The sequence below is a fragment of the Punica granatum genome, chromosome 2, assembly GCF_007655135.1.
Source record: "Punica granatum isolate Tunisia-2019 chromosome 2, ASM765513v2, whole genome shotgun sequence".
NCBI lineage: Eukaryota > Viridiplantae > Streptophyta > Magnoliopsida > Myrtales > Lythraceae > Punica > Punica granatum.
This window is the reverse complement of record NC_045128.1, coordinates 10,698,616-10,720,977: the sequence shown is the minus strand read 5'-3', so window position 1 is coordinate 10,720,977 and position 22,362 is coordinate 10,698,616. Positions and strand designations below refer to the sequence as shown.

The 22,362-nt window shown below is 37.2% G+C and overlaps 2 protein-coding genes across 5 annotated transcripts; one reads left to right on the top strand and one right to left on the bottom strand.

Annotated features, from left to right (window-relative positions):
• Positions 1–51: 51 nt before the first annotated feature.
• On the bottom strand, positions 52–7,627 carry LOC116195230 (peroxisomal fatty acid beta-oxidation multifunctional protein AIM1). The gene is made up of 18 exons (XM_031524231.1): positions 7,319–7,627; positions 7,156–7,227; positions 6,825–6,887; positions 6,687–6,743; positions 6,502–6,569; positions 6,324–6,405; positions 6,128–6,183; positions 5,208–5,510; positions 4,914–5,000; positions 4,237–4,411; positions 3,627–3,748; positions 3,181–3,344; positions 2,329–2,583; positions 1,443–1,564; positions 1,237–1,358; positions 952–1,100; positions 493–631; positions 52–360 (listed from the first exon to the last, which is right to left on the bottom strand). Exons 1-18 carry the CDS (start codon positions 7,410–7,412, stop codon positions 316–318), a joined length of 2,175 nt encoding a protein of 724 aa, XP_031380091.1. The 5' UTR covers positions 7,413–7,627; the 3' UTR covers positions 52–315.
• Positions 7,628–11,323: 3,696 nt separating this feature from the next.
• LOC116194313 (putative F-box/LRR-repeat protein At3g28410) lies at positions 11,324–13,871 on the top strand. 4 transcript variants are annotated; one of them, XM_031523100.1, is made up of 5 exons: positions 11,324–11,677; positions 11,911–12,163; positions 12,257–12,765; positions 12,853–13,002; positions 13,391–13,871. In XM_031523100.1, exons 1-5 carry the CDS (start codon positions 11,636–11,638, stop codon positions 13,682–13,684), a joined length of 1,248 nt encoding a protein of 415 aa, XP_031378960.1. In that variant the 5' UTR covers positions 11,324–11,635; the 3' UTR covers positions 13,685–13,871. The 4 variants fall into 4 exon arrangements, with proteins under 4 accessions (XP_031378960.1, XP_031378959.1, XP_031378958.1 ...); XM_031523099.1 differs by having other exon boundaries at positions 11,325–11,677; positions 11,911–12,590; positions 12,666–12,765; XM_031523098.1 differs by having other exon boundaries at positions 11,326–11,494; positions 11,911–12,765.
• The last annotated feature ends 8,491 nt before the right edge of the window (positions 13,872–22,362 follow it).

The following is a 22,362-nucleotide window of genomic DNA, read 5'->3' as shown; positions in this document are numbered from 1 at the left end:
TTACTTTCTTAACTCTGCCAGAATTTTGGCACCGTAAAGAGAGAGGGGAGGGGAAGGAAGCGCACCAGAATTAACTTATTATTATTATTATTTTTTATTTTTTTCCTGAGAACCAGAATTAACTTACTAGCCACAGCCAGAAGTTAAAATCGAATAATTGCAATTGAGAACAACTCCCCGCATAGGCACATACTACAGATTTCATCAACCCACAAGATAAACCATAGAGTACTTCTGTAAACATCTTGTTCTCTTATTGCTCCGCTTCGGTATTGTCACCTTGTTTCTTGGTCGCCCAATGTCAACAAGATACACTTACATGCGTGACCTTGACGCTGAAGACGATGACACTGGTGCACTCTGCACAAAGTAGAACCCCCATATGTGAATGTATTGTATTAAAACCAGACTATTTCAATAGATATCAGTGTGGGACATAAATGAAGAGCTCCCTCGAAGCCAATGGAAACACCGAGGGAAGAAGGGTCTCACCAGAGGCACTCCTTTGGAAGCTCTCTCTTCCAAGAACCTTGATGGTTTGAAGAAACTACCGTACAGTTCCGACCACTTCTTTAGACTCTTGTATATGTGGTCAGCCCCGACCCTGTCCGCCCAGAAAACAATGCCCCCACTGTTGACGAGAAGTAAATCATGATTAGCCAATACATACTGGGCCAAACTGACCTTATTTCATTGTTCATTTAAATGCAAAATTTTTCTTTTTAACCAGTCAGTACTTTCAATCATCCATTACGAATTACCGGCAGTTTACTTGTTTCTTATGTTGCAAAATCACGAGCAAGGGAAATCCCCAGTCACAGTTGAATATTCTAAGGGCATGTCTACGGCAAGGTAATGAAACAGTAACATACAATTCCATAGCATTCTACGAAAGAAAAGCCATCTCAGAAAAGTTACTGAAAAGGAAAAGAATAGTAGTTTTCTACCCACCGATAGGATGGGAAACTCATCCCGAGCACAGAGGCAATGTCGAGATCAGATGCTCGAATAACGACCCCTTCCTCCAAGACACGGCATGACTCATTCACGACGGGAAAGAGTATCATCTCCAAAATCTCTTGGTCAGAAACAGATATAGGCTGCCCATAATGGAACAAAATCAATAGCAGTCCTCAAAAGAAACAGAAGTAAGTTAAAAAGGTTCGCATGGAAACATAAAACATGTGGAAGACTTATAGTTTGATACGAGATACTATACTGATCAGAAGAATATACCTTCCCGCCAGGCCTTATATTGGTCAGCCTTCTAGATTCCTCGACAAGTGGTAAAATTGAGGGATCAGGTCTTGGTCGGTTTCCCTTCTCATAGATGTAGTAACCCTTCCCATTGCTCTTCCCTGAAATGCCAGCATTCATTTTAAGCCAATAAGAAGCAAATTAGTTGACCAAGGATTATAGCAAATGGAAGTTTACTTAATTACCATTTCTCCCGCTCTTTATTAGAAGTTCACCCAAAGGTGATTTGAAGGTCCTGCCAGGGAATGCATCAGCAAATATTTTCCCAACCGCCAGCCCAACACCATATCCAGCTACATCACCAAGCCTGTATATAGCAGCATGACAAAAGGTATGTATCATTGATCAAACTTCTTACTCATCTAAGCTTTTGAAAAGAAAGTTACACCAGTATAATTAATGACAAGCATACTAGGTTGCTTTCTTGGTAAATCTAAGAAGTGTTTGAAAGACTGTTAGAAGTTATGAAGGCAAGAGAAAGATGGAAATAAAAGGAAGAAGAGCAGGGGGGTGGGAACTGGAGGCATTTAACACACAAATTAAGCGACAAATCACTTGATGCAGAAGGCTGGCACCTCATATATGAATCATCTGCATTTTGACTTGATTGATACTCAAATGTATCTAGATGTCTCTTCACTCTCACCTCCATTTTCTCCACCCTTATATTTGTTCTTAGCTAGTTTTTAGACACTTAAACCCATTAAACCTTATCAAAAATCAAAGAAAGTTCTGATTTTCAGATCTGTCTATGCATAAAAGAAACTCCTACATCACTAAAACTGCACAACTTGAGGCCACTGCAGCCACAAGGACCCATAACCGTGAGCAATTCAAAGAATGGTAAGTGGAGATTATCCAGTCTTCTTTCTCTATAAGACTATAGGTTGATAACATGATGTTGACTAGAAAAGAGGTGGCAGAAGTGCAGCAAAGAATCTGCCCCAGTGAGTTCCTAGTATGCTCCAAATGAGAATTATTTTGGGAGATTACTAGTTGCTCACAATTAAATTTAAGCAGAACATGACTTTGATGCTGATCATAAGAAGTAATGTAAGAGAGAATAATTACTGGAAAGGGCCAATGGGGAACCCGAAGTTGGTTATAACTCGGTCAACTCTGAAGACATCCACACCTAAGTTGACCAGCATATGCGCACTTTGTGAATATGGGAAGAATGCCCGATTAACTGCGAATCCAACGCAATTACCCACCACAACTGGAACTTTCTTTATGATTTTTCCAACTGTCATGAGATCGAGGATCACTTGTGCAGAAGTTCTCTCAGATCGTACTATCTCTAGAAGAGGCATCACATGAGCAGGACTGTAACATGGAAAGGAGCAATGAGATCAGAGAAGCCTAAACACGTGTGCAGTGAGAAAACGATCATACAGGATTTAGATAGTATGGCCATTCCGATAGGCTAATCTTTATCAACAAACATTAAAAGTATTGGACAAATAGTAGTACAGTCTTTAGTCAAAATCCAAAATATCGCTGCCAACTTTCACAAATTTCTAATCAACTGACTTAAAGAAATTATTCAGAGTAGCACCAAAGAGACTCCTATTGCTTATTTGATTTCCAGCAAGGGAAAGAAAAAGTGTATACAATTGCTAAAAAAATAAAAAAAAACTATCGTGGAGATAACAATGACCAAGATAAGAAGCTGAACTCCACAAGCAGAAACAGATAATAAATCAAGGGCATGAAATAGACTGAAGAACCAGAATGTTATCACAGGTCACTACTAGAATAGATCATTACACGATTAGATGTTGAAAATGTGGAATGGGAAAGACTGACAGCATCATAGAGAAACTACATTATCCATCACTAGTGTCCTTAAATAAAAATAAATAAAAGCAATGACATAATGTCAGACAAATTACTCATGAGATGAGGAAACAAGTCATCTACCTGAAAAAATGAGCACCCACAATCCGATCTTGTGAGCTAGTCTTTGCTCCAACAATATTGAGGTCAATCGAGGATGTGTTTGTGGCCAATATGCAGTGTGAAGGACATACTTTCTCCAGTTCACTGAATATCGCTTGTTTCAACGAAACATTCTCAATAACAGCCTGCAACATGATTTCAAACAAGTTACACAAAATAAGAGGGAGGGGGAGACTGGGAAACATGAAAGAAAGATATCTTTTGAAACTCATCCATAATTCTCAAGACACAAGTACATTATATGTTTTAGCACCATAACAGTTTTACCAGTAAAAGTTAACTTATGAACGAGCAGTACACCATTATAATAGCCGGATCATTATGGCCAAAAAAAAAACAAATATCTGTAACTGTAGAAATTTCAGAATCATTTTCAGCCGGTAATAGCCAAGATACATGCTGCTTACCTCTATGACCATATCCACATCTTTGAGATCCGAATAGTCTAAAACACCTTTAAGCATGGAGAGAGCTTTATCTGCTTTATCTGCTGTCAGTTTTCCCTTTGACACTAAACCCTGCACATTTGCTGCAAAACAAAATGTAGAATATTAATTGGATCGGATATAGTAATTTCAGTAAAATTCTTACGGAATAAAAGATCACAGAAATTTTTTTGCAATATCAAAGATGATTTGTGCCTATTCTGTGTTTTCGTGGCCAAATTTAAATATGGAGTCACATGTCAATCAACAGACAGTCTACATATGAGTATCTGGTCCATAAACCTTCACTGACGGCTAGTAGCACTGATGGCAAAAATCATAATTTCTCATCTCATAAAGCGAGCAACTACCATGTAGCCAACTGGAGATAGGTGATCAATTCTTGCAGATCCAGTCATTTTTGCTTTAAAGTCAGGAACCACTTCTTAGCATAGTGATAGAATTCAACATTCAGGGCAGACTTCTAACAGAAAATCCTAAAAATCAATTGATGGCCTACCTTTTCAGCTGTGCTAGCACAAAATCAAACAAACAAATGAAATCCTAACTGAGCTTTCAAAAGGTTGCATACCTTCAATCGTTTTTATACCCTTTAGAAGATATTCATTGTTGATTTCCTTAAGGACAACATATATGTTGCTCAGAATAAGAGCAGTAGCAATGCCGGAACCCATTAGACCTCCACCTAATACGGCCACCTTCTTCACGTTCCTCGGTTTTAGCCTAACATCAGTGACATTAGGCACCTGCAGAAGAATATTCAACATATAAGGCAAACACAATCAAGAAAATACCTCCAAGCTCATATGGTCCACAAAGAGAGAATCATTCATGATATTTGCCACGTCATGAGTCGTCAGCGGGAAAATAGTTATTTAACCCAAAAAAATTGTAAAATAACCAACATCAACTAACCAAAATGAAAAATCAAGATTAAACTAAAAAAAAGCCCTGAAAATTGAAAATTCAGACTTTAAGAGTAATTCGCCTTAATAGTGCATTAAAATCAACGACAATATAATTTGCAAAATTTTCCAAGTGATGCACAGGCATTTCCTGGTTTTCCAAGACTAAAAACATTGAAAATTAATGCATCAAGAAGACCACACCCTACTTTCAAACTGCTTTATTTCTTGAGATCCGAAACAGAAGCATCTTTTTTCGAGTGATTAGATGGATTGTCAAAGGCAACAGATTTTTATGATTCCCCATAGGTCAGAGGTCGGGTTATTCATCCATGTTACGTACCTTAGATGTTGCACGTTGAGCAAAAAAGACGTGAACAAGGCCCTTTGCAGTATCTGATAGAACCAATTCATGAAAAACTTTTTCCTCCTGCAACAAAAATACTCCTTTAACAAATGACAGCCTTAAAAGCCATACAAGAAACCCATATAGACTGTCCCTCTAAAATGTAATAAGTGAATAATTTAATGCAAACTTCTCATTTAGATTGTTCAAGGCCCATAGCAAGAACTAGGAAGCTCCAAAATCGGTCAACCACATCATCAGGGCAACTTATAAGATTAAGGCCAGAGGTACCTTCAGAACTCCACTATATCCACCATGAATGATGCCTTCCTCAATCACATCAAGGCATGCCTGGTGCTGGGGCAAATTCTTGGCAGTCTTCTTGGCCTGTTCTCGTGCAATACTGAGAATTTTACGTGCTTCTGACAGTGGAGGAAGTTTATCCGTCCTATGAAGTGAACGCAGCCATGGTTTACGTCTATCTGCTATTTCCAGAGCCCAAAGACGAGATACTTTCAACAGATCTCCAGAAGGAACAACTTCATCAATTAGACCCAGCTTCTTTCCCTCTTCTGACATGATTGGTTTGGATGACTGCCAAAAAAACAAAAGTAATGTGTCATATTCACTTATTGCAGGAGCGATAGATTTAGAAGCAGACAAGTGCTTCAATTGCTCCCCCACCAAACCAAGAGAGAGAGAGAGAGAGAGAGAGAGAGAGAGAGGAGCTCAAAGTTAAGCAATGGGTCTACTTAAAGTCCCGTTAGCAACATAGAAATGGGCATCTGATTGAATCTTCTCAATTAAACTCCATTTATTTAGTATTTTGTTTCTCTAAACATGAAACATCACAGTATGCCCCCTTTTCAATTCGAAGAACAAGAGAGAACCTCATTTTCTTAGATTGGTACAGAGGTTTTATTATGTTAAAACTTCTTATAACTTGAAAATAAAGATTCATTTGCTTCCAATCTTTGGCATTAACATCCAGAAAAGATTAATGCTAATGAAGCAGAAAAGAACACCGATGTAACCTAGATTGCCATGGCCCCAAAAATTGATTCAGTGAAAGTATCCTCTTCTCTGTCAAAACTCCAGTTCTCTCAATACCATCAGATGCAAGTAGTAGCTCAGTGAACAACTTTACATGTTCAATCTTGTCAAAGTACACAAAATGTGAAACTTATTGGGGTCAATGCGTATAGGCTTACTCGCATCATTTCAATTGCCTTTGGCAGTCCTAAGAGCCTTGGAAGACGCTGTGTACCTTGCAAGGTAAAAAGATACGGAAAATTAGGCCAAAAGAGAGTGATAGCATTGCAATCACGGAACTGGCCATGCTTATATATAACAGCTTTCCAATCATTTAAAGAAATTTGCTTCAGCATTTAAGCGAGCAGCTTTTACCTCCGAATCCTGGAATTATCCCAAGTGACAGCTCTGGCAAGCCAAGCTGAGTTCTCGGAGCGGCAAGACGTGCGTGGCATCCCTGCAGAAAGCGAAAGCAGTTGGAGGTGAGTAAGTAGGAACAAAATATTCCAGAGAGAGAAAAGAAAGTGTTCTTCCAATCTGAAAAATAGCAGACCATTGCCAACTCCAAGCCACCACCAAGAGCAAGTCCTTCAACAGCAGCAACAATTGGCTTCTTCGCATCTAAGGAGACAAGAAACAACATGAGGCTGGGAATTAAATAGCAAATGCAATCACGATGGCATAAGCATCTGCTGAAGCAACTTTCTGATGTTTAACCAGTAATGAAATGTAAAGGACCTTCCATTGTGTTAACCACCAGATCAACAGACACATTAGGAAGAAGCTTTAGATTCCCTGTCAGGAAAAGCAGCAAACCAATAAGTTACAGGGTCAAATTTTCCCTGCAAGAACAGAGCCAATTTGATTAACTCATACCTGTCTGATGAATCTTCTCGAAAACATTGATGTCAAAACCACCGGAGAACCTCCCGCCTTTGCCTTCAATAGCACAAGGAAAAAAATTGTAACAGGGACCAGTGCACTTCGATGGATGATATTATCAACGTTCGAATCATAAATTAACAGAAAGTCAAATTTGTATATTCAGATGCATCAAACAAGTAGGCAAGCTCGTCACTTCGGATGAATGATCCAGGCTACAGATTGACACCACAGCACCCGTATCTAGCTTAACAAATCCTCGCAATTAATTGGAGAAACAGCGAAACCGATAAGCCAAGCTCCAGGACTCAGACTCGAAGCCTACCAGTGAGCACGACAGCCTTCACGTCGCTCCTCCGCATGGCCTCATCGAACTTCTCCTGCAGTCCAGCCAGAACTGTGACACAACAGCAATCGAGGACGGTAAGAATTCACTCATGATTCTAGCAGCAGTAACAATTGAAGAGCCGGGGGTTTCTGAGCTTCACTTGGAATCGCCAAGGCGTTGACGGGAGGATTGGACATGGTGATGACGGCGACGCCGTCGCTTCCGACCTCCAGCATGACTCCGACCTTCGCCATGGAATTGAACGGAAGCTCGAAATCCTCCCTAGGTTTCCTCCTATGCGCGCGCTAATCAGTGAAAGGAAGGAGAGAAGCAGCGGGAAGGAAGAGCTCTCTGATGGCTCTCTCAGATAAAATGGTGGGGGAAGGGAATGAGAGTGGTCGGAGAGGTCGTTAAGTACGACGTTGACTGATGCGTCCACACCGCACCACTGCCGGAAGCAAAATATATGTAAAAGAGATTGATCGGACCAAAAAGGAACATAACAATTATTGTATTTTCCAAATTAAATTGGATGTCTTTGGATTTTTCTTTTTCTTTTTTCTACTTAATAATAATAAAAAGGACAAGGATAATGGCCACCGGAAAAAAAAAAAAAGCAAAAACAAAAACAAAAACAAAAGCAAAAGGATAATAACGTGTAGCTGGTACAAGGTAGGTGAGGCGACGATGGCAAATCGACGTGTTATTTCCTAACCCAGGATACAGTCTTTAGCATGTGAATTTAGATCCAATATTTTAATCAAATAAAAATCTACTCCGACATTTCTTTTTTCTGTTACAAAGAACGTCCATGGGTTTACTATGACAAAATAGAAATCCTAATACTTATGAGTTCAAAATTATGCTAACATCATGTCATATACTATTTGTTTTCCTTGCCTCTCCTCATCGAGGTCAAAATTTTTCATAACATCGTAGTTCTCAAATTGTTTTATGATATAGACGATCTCGTAATACTCAAACATCGAGAAAAAAAGTAGTAAAAATGATAAGAGGGTTACAATATTCTCATATTAGCAATAACTAGACGAGCTCATGCATTGCGCGGGAGTAAATGAATAAATATTTACCGAATGAATTTATCTTGTATTTTAAAGAGGGCCTATGTTACTTTTGCTTGGAATATCGAATTTCATTGTATCATACTTTGGAGAATGCAAGTTGTAGGATGTCATGTGTGCTCATGCTTCTTTTTTCACGTGTATAGAGCGAGCCGTCGAGCTGTGGGAGAAATTGTTTGTAACCGGATTGCTTTATTTTGTATTTTGATCAGGCCTTATGGTACGTTTGCTAGAGAAATCGAATTTCATTAACTTATATTTCTATAAGTGGGAAATTCTTGCATTTATTTTGTAAATTCAATCATATACGTCTTATTTTTCTATGCAATGGAGAATATGAAATGATGAATATGCATCATCTGAAAAATTGATATTTTTTTAAATGGCAGCAATAATAGAAATGCTTACGCATGGTCAGGATACATCGAATTTCCATAAAATAAAGCAAGTGAAGGGACAGCTTGATGATAACAATAATAGAAATGCATGCTCACGGTGAAGGTACATCATAAAACAAGTGAAGGGACAACTTAATCAAGAGTTGATGATATTTGAATGGGCTAATTCTAACAACCAACTACATTAAACTAGAAGTTTCGGGTTTTCAAATCGAATGATAACAACCCGCTCTTTAGACTTTTTATATTATATATATTTATTTAAAGGCAATTTTTCTTATCACACCTTGTCAAGCTAACATGGCTATGAAGTTCGTGGATTCGTGGGCGCAATGGTTTAGGAGTGGAAAAAGAAATGGTGGCAAAATGTCCAAAGGATTCTGTTGAATCTTTGCGTGAAAAAGCTTTTAATTTTTCCGCTTGCTTACATCTCAGTTACCAGAATAAAATAATTTTCAGAGTCTCGCCACGTATCAGGGGCCTAATCTGCTCATTAGGCGTGTCGGGGGCATCTCCATAAATTATGAAAGTCTGGGGTATCGACGTAATATTGGTGGAATCCCAGAAGAACGGTGTCGCTTTTGACACAACAAACAAATTTAGATTCTAAGCCAATAAATTAGTAGAATCTGAACGTAACTGTGCATAACGCTGCATGATTCAAATTCTGTGACGGACTGTTTTTTAGAATTTGAATAGTGATGACGTCATATCTGAATCCTAATTGTCTCAGAGTCTGAGCAGTCACGATGTCCTCTTCGAGTCGCGATCATAGGGTAGATATAGATCGGAGAGAGAAAGATTATCCGAGGTGGACTGGGTCAAAACTTTGGATACTTATCACGTGGGAATAAGATTATCGTTGGAAGAAGTTAACAAGGAGCCCACGTTCTCAAAGGATTAGAGGGTAGATTAGTAACCGCTAAGGCGGGAGACAAATCTATAAATACCAGGAGATCTCACAGGATTTCGGCACCAACTTATCCAACAGACAAAATATCTGCAGATTTCTCAGCTCATACGAGCTTTCATCTTTAGGAGTAGGAGTAATTTATATCCCGAACTTGTAGCGGCATAGTGATCCCCTCAATAATTCAAGTTCACAAATCTGCGGCAGCATATGATCATATCCTCAAGTCTCAACCTTATTGCATTCCTTCCATTTTGTCTACAGACAACCTCACAACTGAGTCGGAGCCTAGACTGTCTGTCTCGATGGTGATGGAAAGCAAAGTAAGCCACCATCTGTAATTTTGATTTGAGGAGTTTATCTCTCTTTTGAAGTATGTTTCTTCATTGATTGTCTACTTTCATTAAGTGAATCTCTTTAATACACATAGTCCTTCTACGGAAGACATCATCAAAAGAATCCACTTATGATTGATTTGAAAGGAAAATAGGTCTAATTTTCTCTTTTTATAGAGGGATTGAAAACCGTATTTCTCTCTTCACTAAAATTCAACAACAACTATAGAAATGGACAAATACACAAAACTCCTAATAATACAGGTGAGTCGTATCACATTCTCGTATCTATCTCTCCCCAACTTTAATCACAATTGATGTAAAGCACATCTCAGTATGCTAATGCTGTCTGCTGAAGTATAATATGGATTTTGGTTGGTGGAGATTGGGCAATCATTTACTTTGTGGAACACGTCAATCATGATTCACGATGAAGAGCAAACATAATTAAATAAAGGAGAAGTGGCAGATAAAAATGTACTATGTGGGGAATGGAAGAAGCGGGTATCCTCCGTCGTCGGGTCGCCTGCATAGATATTTCGTGTATGACGTGCGAAGTCATTTGGTCAGAAGAACATCGATTCCCTGCATTTTCCCCATCCAATCCTACTATTGACTTTGTTTGGTCTATTGAAATATAAATTCATAAAATCAAATTGAATTTTTAGTAAATGTATTTTTATTTTACGTGTAGACAAAAATTTAAAATTCACTAAAAACATGTTCCGGATAGTATTATACCGATTTCTTAAGGAGATTATCTTCCATTAATAGACTAAAAATATACAATGACCTTGAAAACAAAAACGAGAAAGTCAATAAATTGATTTAAAGGTACTTAGACAAAGAAGTGTCCGTAATAGGAAATAGGTCTCTAAAGGCTTTATTTGATTTTAAAATCAAATTTTACTCAATTCTACTCCCCTCCACTTTCTTTTTTCCCTCCAATTTAACAATACAACTTCAATTTAAAACCGAATTGCTGCAAGCTTTGAGAATGGAGAGAAAAATTGGGATCATTGTCCAAAAAATTGAAAATTGAACCCCCAAAACTTATATACATATACGTATACGGGTAAAAAGAAGCACTCTGAACTAAAACCCGAAAGTATAAAAGGGGAGAGGGACGTGACGTTTGCGGCTTCACCAATTGCCAGGTAGTGCAGAGAAAGAGTTATTTGGTTCGCAGATAAAATTTTAGAATTACAATTCTAATTTAATTCTATCTATAACAAAATAAAATAATTCATACAAATTCAAAAAGTGGATCTCATTTATACTATTTTTTTTCCACAATAAAACAAAATAATTCATACAAAGTTAAAGGGTGGGTCTCATTTATACCATTATTTTTCAAAATTAAAATTTAATTTTAAAATCCTACTATGAAACCAAACGTAGCACAAAACATCCCATCCTCCGACTTCGACGCCGACCCCGACTGGTAGTTCTCTTCCCACTTCCCATCCCCTCTCTCCTCCCGTGCACAGAACAGATCCATCATCTCGTTGAAAGCTTTGCCCTTTCCTTTTCAATTTTTATTATTAATTGCGATGGACTGACCTCGGCTCCGTTTCACTTGCAAGTTTGCTTTTTTCCTTCGATTATCATGTAAGTGACTGCTTTGGTTGCTAATAATTCAAAAAAGGACTGCTTTTTATTGATGATGGTGTAGAAAGGCCGCGTTTTTCCTGCTCTTGCTAAGCTATTTATTGAGGAACACGAGTGACCCTTTTGATTGCATCAATTTCAATGGCGATAGAGTCAAAGCTGTCTCGGTGTTCGGACACTGCGGTACGTTCAATTGATGGTCACTTTAAGCAATTTTAATCTTTTGGCCCGGAAGAAAATTGGCTTTCTTTCTTTTCATAAATTGCCTTCTGGTAATAGCTATAGATTAAACTGTTGAACTCATCTGATCTGATGCCCTTTTCTGCGTAATATAATGTAACGGGATCGAATTTAGTCGTACGAAAAGTATGTAATGGAATTGAATTTTAATTGTTAATTTTGATCTTATGAAAAAGGATCGGCTGAGCATGCTGCCAGATGAAATCCTCATTCGCAACATCCTGGTGCTCTTGCCGACGGAAGAAGCAGCAAGAACTAGCATACTGTCGCGAAGATGGAGGTCTCTCTGGTTGTACATCCTGGGCTTGGATTTTAAGGCTCCAGGAAAGCCGGTTGCATGCGGTTGTCGTGACCAAAAACAAATCCTCCTCCACGAAGCGGCATCTAAGTATGCGGACCGGGTGAATCAACTCATTGGCGCCTACAGGGGTGGTGCATCCACTCTACGTCATTTCTGCATTAGCTTTCGCTTTGAACCGACTTTTTCTGATGATGTCAACTCCTGGCTTGCCTTCGCACTAGGGAAGGGAACGGAGTTGCTGGAGTTCGCTGGCCGTTGGGACAGATTCACCAAATGCTACAAGTTTCCCTCGATTGAGCCCCTTTTATCTCCCAACCTCAGATTGCTGAAATGCCTCACCTTGAAATATGTTTCAATAAGTACTGATTCTCTGGATCCTATCTTGCTGAGGTGTGAGTTCCTTGAGAGACTGCACCTTCACCATCTGCTGTCTAGAACCCAGGTCAATGTCACTGGTCCCATGTCAAGATTGAAATACATTGATATATCCCAGGACTGCTATTCTCTGGCCTCGATCATTATATCAGCTCCTACTCCTGACCTTGTTTCCTTGAGGTACCCGAGTTGGGTGAAGATCTCGCCGATCGAGCATGCACCTCAGCTTGTTGATCTGGTCATTGATGGATGCAGGAATTTGGAGCGCAAGAATTTCGAGCTTCTTTCTCACCCACTTTTTTGCTATGTTTCCCAGCTGCAGGCTATTGACCTGGACATACCGTGTTTTAAAAAGGTTAGATTGTTCCACATTGTAAGCTAGTTCGATTAATCTGATCTTCCGTTCCCACAAAGCTGAATTTCAATCTGCATCTTCTTGCAGTTATTACAATGGTTGCCTCATTTTCCTGACCTAAGCGGTCTGAGGCACCTGAAATCGACGTTAGGAGATGATTGCAGGGATATGCAGGCCCTCCATGGAGTTATTTCCCTGATAAAGGCAGCCCCATACTTGCAACACCTTACGCTAGATGTGAGTGGAGTTTCCTTTAGTTACTTACCATTGATCAATCGATGGATCTCTCTTATAATGTCCACAAGTTGTTCCTGGAATTATTACTCAACTGATTCTTGAGTTATTTCTATTGCTTCTGATGAAAGTTTGTCTTTTTTAAAATTTTTTGGCACACATCCTGTCCTGTTTATGCTGAATGAACAATATATGTGAATGTTACCATGCATGCGTGGGTTCATAAACAACCTTAATTTAGATTATGATTGACGTATATACATGTCAGCTGAGCTTGTGGGTAACTTGTATGTTTATATATTCTTCCTCTCTCTCTCTTTTTCTTTTTTTTAAAAAAATTCTTTAACACAAATAAGGATGATACAATGTGCGTTCTTCCTTTTCTTGTTAGGTTGAAAACCTCAGGGAAGAGGTAATGATAGGCGAGGAGTCTGCTGACTTGCATCATAAGTATCGACGGGTGATTGAGATTATACAGTTTACTGGGCGCGAGGTAGAATTTGCATTTGCAGCGTACCTGATCAAGGGTCTTTTATCACTGGAGAAGCTTATCATAACTCGCCGGAGTCGATCATCCTACTACTATAAGTATCGTCCTGCAAAGATAACATTTGAAGAGTGGAAGAGGCGTGCCTTAGAGCTCAAGAAAATACTGCCGTTGAAGGTGGAGGTGGTTGTTACCTAATTTACAAGGAGAGGCATTACCAAAAAGAATCCACTTAGGATTTGAAAGGAAAATAAGTTTTCTAGTTTTTTCTTTTTACAGAGAAATTGGAAACCATCTTTCTCCTTTCACTAAAATCCAACAACTATAGAAATGGACAAATACATAAAACTCCTATTAATACAGTGACTCGTATCGCATTCTCGTATCTATCACTCCCCAACTTTAATCATAATTGATGTAAAGCACATCTTAGTATGCTAATGCTGTCTGCTGAAGTATAATATGGATTTGGTCGGTGGAGATTGTGCAATCATTTACTTTGTGAAACACGTGATACACGATGAAGAACAAACATAATTAAATAAAGGAGAAGTGGCAGATAAAAATGTACTCTGTGGGGAAGGAAGAAGTGGGTAGCCTCCGTCGTCGGGGTCGCCTGCATTGATATTTCGTGGATAACGTGCGAAGTCATTTGGTAAGAACAACGATTCCCTGCATTTTCCACGTCCAATCCTGCTATTGACTTTGTTTGGTCTATTGAAATATAAATTCATAAAATCACAAGATTGTGACAAATAGCAAATTGAGTTTATAATAAGTGTATTTTATGTTCAGACAAAAAATTTAAAATTCACTAAAAGCACGTTCCGGATAATATTATACCGATTTCTAAAGGAGAGTATCTTCGATTAATAGACTAAAAATATCTATGACCTTGAAAACAAAAACGAGAAAGTCAATAAATTGATTTAAAGGTGCTTAGACAAAGAAGCGTCTGTAGCAGGTAATAGCTCTCTAAATGAGCCATTGTGTTTCTCGTTTTCATTTTAGATGTTTAATAAGAAAAGGAAACCCGCGCTAGATAACAATACATATTGGTTGTATTTAGTTAAATACTATTTGAATTATGACCGGAAAAAAATATTTATTTGAATAAACTATATTGTAAGTTTAAATATATATGAATAAGGTCCTCTAAAATATAATATCACGTAAATGTTAATTTTACACTTTTACCATGACAACACATTGTAATTGTGCAGTTGAATTTCTTTCTCTGTTTTTTCTTTCGATCAATTGTGTTATTAAATTTTATCTGATTGAATTACGACTCACATTTCATAAGCCTTGTACTGTGTATGAACTATGAAATTCGGATGGATTGTTCGACTGACTATCTTATAACAAGTTTTCAATAATTGGTTATTTATGGAATGTAAATGATGAACCCCCTATATGTATGTAAATCTTATATATCAATAGGGAAGTATAATTTAAAACGATTTCTTTTAACATTAAGAAATCAAAGCTGTACATATATATACATATGCAAGCAAGGACAAGTGGATCATGTCAGATGGCTTTAAAATACTCCGTTGTTAAAGTTAATTTTCTCGAGTTTTTGGGTTTTTTAAAGATAATTTTTAATATTTTGAATATAAAGATATAGATTGGTAAGACCAATCATATTCTCTCAATTTTTTTAGATTTCCTTACAAATGAGTATAGATTTGTGGCACTAATTGTTATTTTCTAAATCTTTCAGCGTTTTTAAAATAAGATATTTTAAATTTTAAATTTATATTTTTTAAAAATATAAATTTTTGGGACCAATCGTTGTTTCCTCAGCTTTTTCTCAAAAACATATTTTCAAATTTTATATAACATACGGGGAAGATCATTATCTTTTCAATTTCTTAAAAATTTTAGTTGAATGAAATTTTCTCCATTTTAACAGCTTTTATTAAAACAAGTTTTAAAATTTTAAAATATATTGCAATATCATTTTGGAAATAATATTGTTCTTGGTGTTGGTTACTTACACGATGTTCTCTATTAGGAGCTAGAAATAAAACGTTTCCGAAGACAGTTGAGATTAATACCATGTCTGAACAACAGTTAGTCTTAAACAACTTTGACTAGTTAAACTAGTTTGGTTTTGCAGAGGACAAGATAAGCAGATTGGATAAGATGGGGCCATTAGCTCTATTAGGTTCTGAACCTAATCCGACTTGTGAATTATGCCTTCAAGGCAAGATGACTGGGATTTCATTTGTGAGACAAGTGGATAGGGTCAACGAAGTTTAAGAGCTCATACATAGTGATGTTTGTATTTCTACTTCATTACCTTACCAACGATTACTCTAGGTATTGGTATGTTGTCTTTTGAAGAATAAACATGAGTTCTTTGAAAAGTTCAAAGGATTCAAATTTGAAGTAGAAAACCAAATAGGTAAGAACATCAATATTCTTCGATATGACAGATGATGTGAGTGCTTACCTGAATAAGCATGGCATTGTTTCTCAATTTACTATACTAGGAACTCCGCTGTTGAACGGAGTTTGTAAAGGAGGAATCGTACTTTGTTAGACATAGTGCGATCGATGATGAGCTACATAGATCATCCCATTTCATTATGGGGACATGAAGTATTCATTGCATGTTACTTGCTCAACAAGATTCCCTCGAAGTTAGTTTTTCTACTACTCCACATGAGATGTGGACTAGTAGCACACCTAGTCTGAAGCAAGTTAAGATCGGGTGTATTGATTAGTTAGAAATCCGGTCCGAGAAAGGCGGGTTTTTTGGATATCCAAGTGACAGCCTTGGATGTTATTTCTACATCACTACTGAGTAAGTAGTTGTTATCGGTAGAGATGCTATCTTTCTTGAAAGGAGTTCATGCAAGAAGGTGGCATGGGATGAGAAATAACCTTAGATGAAGAGTCATCAAATCAACAAATCGGTCAAATGTGTGAGAGATTGGACGTTGATTAATCAGTTAAGCACCCTATTCAGATTAAGAATGTCACAAAATTGCGAAGGTCGGGTAAGGTAATTCGTCATCCCACAAGATACCTTAATCTACATGAGAATGTGCAAGAATTGTCCATTTATGAAGATAGTGATCATAGAGATGATCTGACCACTTACGAGGAACCTATATTTGATATAGATTCTTCGATATGGCTAGATGCCATGAAGTTTGAAAGGACTCTATGAGCAAGATAATGCTAGCTATCATTGCGCACTTGATTATGAGGTTTGGCATGGATGTCAAGACCGTCTTCCTTAATTGATACATTGAGGAAGACATTCATGGGCCGATCCAAGAATTTTGAATTCAAGGATATGTTCAAGGTGTGCAAACTTAAGAGATCCATTTATGATCTTAAGCAACCTTCGAGGAGCTGGAATTGTCATTTTTGGTGAAACTATAAATTCCTTTGGTTTCATCAAGAATGAAGATGAGCCACGTGTGTACAAGGTTAGTGGGAGCATGGTCACCTTTCTTGTACTATACATGGATGACATTTTACTAATGGGAATGTTGTAGGTATGCTGATATCTATAAAAGTCTGGTTGTCCAAAACTTTTTTCCATGAGGTTTTGGGAGATGCGACCTATATTCTAGGAATTCAAATCTATAGAGATAGACCGAAGAGATTGATAGGTTTCTCCTAGAGCTTGTATTTGGACAAGATGTTGCAGAAGTTTAACAGTGTTTCTAAAAGAGGATTGATCTCGATGAGATACAGTATCCACCTCTCCAAGAGTGACACCCAAGACTCTTGAGGAGAGGGATAAGATGGCACATGTACCTTATGCTTCGGCTATAGGTAGTCCGATGTACGTTATGTCATATACTAGGATGGATATCGTGCATGCTGTTAGTAGGACTAGCAGTCACCACTCCGATCTAAGACTTGAACATTTGGTAGTTCTCGAGAATATTCATAAGTACTTAAAAGCACTAAGGACATGGTTCTAGTATATGGAGGAGGGGATTTGAGATTGGAATACATATTCTGACTTTTAGTTTGGTGTGGATGATAGAAAGTCTATCTTAAGGTACATATTCACGTGTAATGAGGTGCAGTTAGCTGGAACATTTCCAAGCAGAAGACGACTGATGACTCTACTACAGATGCTGAATACGTCATTGCATTTGATGTTGCGATGGATGCAATTTGGATTAGGAAGTTCTTAATAGAATTGGTGTTATTCCTTCCATATCATCACTAGTAGATCTCTTCTGTGACAATACTAGAGCTATTGCTCAGGTGAAGGAATCGAGGTTACACCAGATATCATATAGTAAGGAATATAGTTGGGAGGGCAATGTAACCGTGTAGAAGATAGCTTAAGCGGATAATAGTGCTAATCCGCTTTGGAGTCCATTATGCAATAGTATCTAGATGCTATATTGATTGGCTCTAATGCAAGTGGGAGATTATTAATTATATGCCGTAGAGCTGACATATGTATTTGGATAATTTCAATTTATGGCAATGATATTGATTATGTTATTCATAAACCGTTTATGCTTAAAAGAGTAAGTTCATAAGATACTTGGAAGATACTTCATTCTCAAATAGTTAAGAATATGAGTGACGGAGTATTCTGGTACTTGTTTCTTTAAATTGTTCGCGGTCATAGAAATCCTAGTTGGGCACTATCATTCCAAATAGACCATCACCTCTGTCTGATATTGAGACAGACATGCGAACACTTATAGAGATAAGTGAGTCGAATTGTGACACGTAGATAATATTCACGTGGTACTTTACTGTTGTCAATGAATATTATCTAAACCATATTAGTGTATACAGTCCTTAGACCTGAGATAGTATGATTATCTCATACATGGGTAATTAGGATTTGCTCCTGCTTATATGCTTGTGCTAAGCATGGGTATTCGGTAGACGGTGGTTCTAGATAGTTGTGTATGAAGGTAGGTGTCCAGTCGAGATGAGATTCATTGACCTGAGTAAACAAGGAAAGATCCTATGGGTTTGAGATCTGTTTTTTATCAGAAAATCCTTGCCCAAGGTGAATGGACTTAAATATAAAAGAGTTTCTAGTTTAAATTCCATGTGATCTATGAATAGAAGCTTAGAGATTTCATATGGTCAGCCATAGGGTTTGATATTAACCATGGCCCTGGCTAGATCGGGATCTGTAATGAAGGGACTCGAGTGCATGGTGTATATGTATATTATATATGGTCACAGGTTCATCAAAATGTCTTAATCGCACATTCATTGCTAATTGGATTATCATGATATGCTGCTAAGCGTCACTCATGATCTTTGAGAATCAAGGGCATTTTGGGAATTATATTTTTGGTTATGGAAAGGAGTTTTCGATAATGTCAAGAAGTTGACATTATATTAGTCACACACAATAGAGCGTGTTTGAGCCAAGAATTAATTAATTCTAATTAAGAGAGTTAATTAGTAATCAATCATCGAATTAGACTTGCAATGTAGTTGCAAGGGTGCTAGCATCCTAAAGTCAAATTCAACATTGAGGTGGACTTGTTTAAGGAATCTTTATATTCGATATAATAGTGTCCTTAAATGGAAAGTTACTATATATATATATAGAAAGTCTATATATTAGTAAGTGTATTATGGTTTTCCTCTTTGGGACTAACGTGAGTTATGAGATAATTCACGGGTGGTTTTAGAAACTACTTAAGTCTTTAGGGCTTATTTGCGAATCGTAATTAATTGTGAATTAATATAATTACTAAATAATCCTAAGGACTAATTGGAAAAAATATATATATAATCATATATAGATATGTGATACATATGTTTTGCATGGCCAAATCATTGTATGAGATTGACTGCCAAAAGAGAAAAAGACAAAGGAGAGCTGCAACGCTGGATCAAAGGCAGTCGTTCCATTCCTTGCTCACAGCCGAATGAAAGAAATTGTTTCTTCCTTGGTCATTCATTGCACATTGAGTTCACCGCCCGTTCTACCTTTACTCAAGGGCGTAGTCCGATAGTGTGGGCGACTCGTGAGACTAGTTCGAGTCGAGGAGGAACAACCCCTTAGTGAAGACGCGTTTGTGTGGACGAGCTATGGGCTAAACACTTGGGCGGCTTCAAACGATTATTCATGAAGGCGATTACTTGGCGGTCTTGCAAGGATTTTGTAAATGATGTATTTTTTGGTAAACCCTAATAGGATTGTCAAGTTAGCATTGTTTAATTGTGACAAAGTGATACCACGCATTCGGAATAAGATTTCGGATGTCGATCCTGCATGTATGAATGAATGAAATTTTAATTTATCATTTATTCCGCTTCCGTTGTATTTTTGGTGTCGTTTTCTTTTAGAGTCCGCTTTTGGCGTAGTCGGCCGTGGACACTCTCCACGGCATTGAACAGCTTAGCAGCCTACCTTTCCATAATAGTGAGCCTCTCTTCCCTGATCGGACTGGCTGGCTGTAGCCGAAGGTCTCTCATTGCCTTCCTAACAGTGGCCAGCTGGTCCTTTTCTTCTTTAGGGACCAAAGACAGGAGTGCATGGCTCGGAGAAGGACGCAGCTAGCGTCGATTTGGATTGCGACCATGAGAAGGACCTCGAAGAGGAGGAGGAAGAAGAGCTTCCGCAAAGAGAGCACAGAGTTGAGTGGAAATGAAAATGGCGAGGTGAACAATCAGTTTAGGAGCTCAATTTATATAGCTCCTCTCACAACGCACGTATACCGTCTGATTAGATCTGGGGTGTACATACACCGTGTGACTATATATCTATCACATATGTCATAATATATTATAGAATAAATAGGTAATTTGGTCCCCGACTTTCTCATATTATGTCAATTGGGTTCCTGATTTATTTTTTTGCATCAATTTGGTCATTAAGTTTGTCAATTTGCATTAATTTGGTCCTTGTACATCAATGACATCCTCCATTGAAGGAAATTACATTAATTACATCATCCACTAAAAGAAATTACATCAATTAAGTTGTTGTTATATCAATTGTGTCATTTTTTACACATAATACATAAAAAAAACGTCTTTCGGTACATTAATTAGGTCCTTCCGTAATCATGGTGTAAATATGACGTTAACTATGGAGCATGTTGTATCGTTTAGGTCATTTCTTTGTTTGTTTGTAATTTTCCTTTATTTCTGTCTAATAGAAAAAAAAAATTAAGAAAAAATTGAAATTTGGGGGCTTTAGAAAGACGACAAAATGGCGTCATTTTGAGGGACGGACCCAAAATGACGTTGTTTTGTCGTTTTAAAAAAGGTTGAAATGACGTCGTATTGAATCCACCACTCTATATGACATTGCTTCGCCGTCATTTAAAAAAAAATGAAGGGAGCCCCCACCAGAACTCGGCCTTGCTCCCTATGTTTTTCATATGTATATTTTGTTTTTTTACGCATAGCATGTCTAGGTTTTATCAAATTATTACCTTAACTATCTAAATTATGGAATAAATAAGTCAGATAGTACATGTCATTCAAGTCCCCAATAAAAATTGTTCTCCTATAGGGTTTTAAAGAGTCCTCTAGACATGTTTTTAATCATTGCCTTTTCTACATTTCTATAAATTGATAGTCATTTATTATATTCAGATTTTATGATTTAAATATATCTATATATAATGAACTAAACCATATCGATTGTAAGTATTTAATTTTGGCTCCACAATATCGTGCAATGTGAGGCCTCGTTTCGTATAATGATATTTTGCCATATTAGCGATTTCACAAGTTTAGGAGCCTCTCAACAAGAGACTCTTCACATTCCTGCATTTTTTTGGACTCCAAAAGTAATTAAAAATATATAAAGAAAGTGAAAAATGAGCATGAAGTTGATGGTGTCGTAATGGTAGAGACATGGTTAATTATGCTCATTGTCACGTGTTCAAAACTCTCTGTTCAACTTTTCGTATCTTTTTTGTTATTTTTTCCTTTTGGACTTTAGACAACTTTCATCCTAGGGATATATAGAGTTGTATAAAATTAGGTAAACGTCCATTTTCTTTCTGAATTCAACATATTTTATAATCTTCTCTTTCCAATATTGTTTATTTTTTAAGTATTCATATCATTTTTTCCTATATAATGAGTACTTAAATTTTTTATATCTACAGCAATAAATAGCTACGTATACAATTTTCTTCATCTTTTATGGTAAAATTCCTATGGTACAGCAAAGTTGGTCAAAGTCATTTTATGAGAAAATCACTTGATATTATCATGACTTTTTTTTTATTCTTTATTTTTACTAGTCGAAACGCCACGTGCGTTGCACGTGGTGCGCATGTTCATATCTATCGTTATCTTTAAATATAGTAAAATGTCATTGCAAAAGATAAAATTTAAACAATCTTGAAATGCATTTTTTTTAATTTAAATTTATTTAGAGCGTGACATTCAACAAAGTACATGAATACATGGATCGAGCTTTACTTTATAGGAAAAATATCCTGTGACAATGCCCAAGGAATAAGGAAAAAAAATCATGAGTTGAAAAGCATAGCAGACTAAAATACTAATGAGCATGTACGTTGTAACAAAATTGTGCAAGATCAACTGATACAAAGCATTCCAGTTTGAAGAGCAAAAAACAGACATATTATATTGAGATTTGCTAGGTACTAGTCTACCAAACAAATCATAATCAATTAACTTAGTCTAACGGCCAAAAGAGTAACAATTTACAGCTAAATTATCATGCAAAAATAGTAGCTTCTTAGCAAGTAAACTCATTTATATATATACAACATACAATTTGTTCACTAATAAGATATCTTAGCAAAACTCATCAGATATATATCGGAAACATCATCATCGTATTATATCTAATGTTCCTAAGGTGCTTGCCCGAGTGGAATCATTTGAGTCCCATAATCTCAGTAAGGCAGATGAGGATG

Bases quoted from the DNA above. Each gene is read 5' to 3' on its own strand.
- LOC116195230 (XM_031524231.1), bottom strand. From the start codon at position 7,412: ATGGCGAAGGTCGGAGTCATGCTGGAGGTCGGAAGCGACGGCGTCGCC. The intron at 6,406-6,501 runs GTCTGCTATTTT...CGCTTTCTGCAG, and splicing joins GTGGCTTGGAGTTGGCAATG to GGATGCCACGCACGTCTTGC. The intron at 3,345-3,626 runs GTAAGCAGCATG...ATCATGTTGCAG, and splicing joins ATGTGGATATGGTCATAGAG to GCTGTTATTGAGAATGTTTC.
- LOC116194313 (XM_031523097.1), top strand. From the start codon at position 11,636: ATGGCGATAGAGTCAAAGCTGTCTCGGTGTTCGGACACTGCG. The intron at 11,678-11,910 runs GTACGTTCAATT...CTTATGAAAAAG, and splicing joins CTCGGTGTTCGGACACTGCG to GATCGGCTGAGCATGCTGCC. The intron at 12,766-12,852 runs GTTAGATTGTTC...ATCTTCTTGCAG, and splicing joins ACATACCGTGTTTTAAAAAG to TTATTACAATGGTTGCCTCA.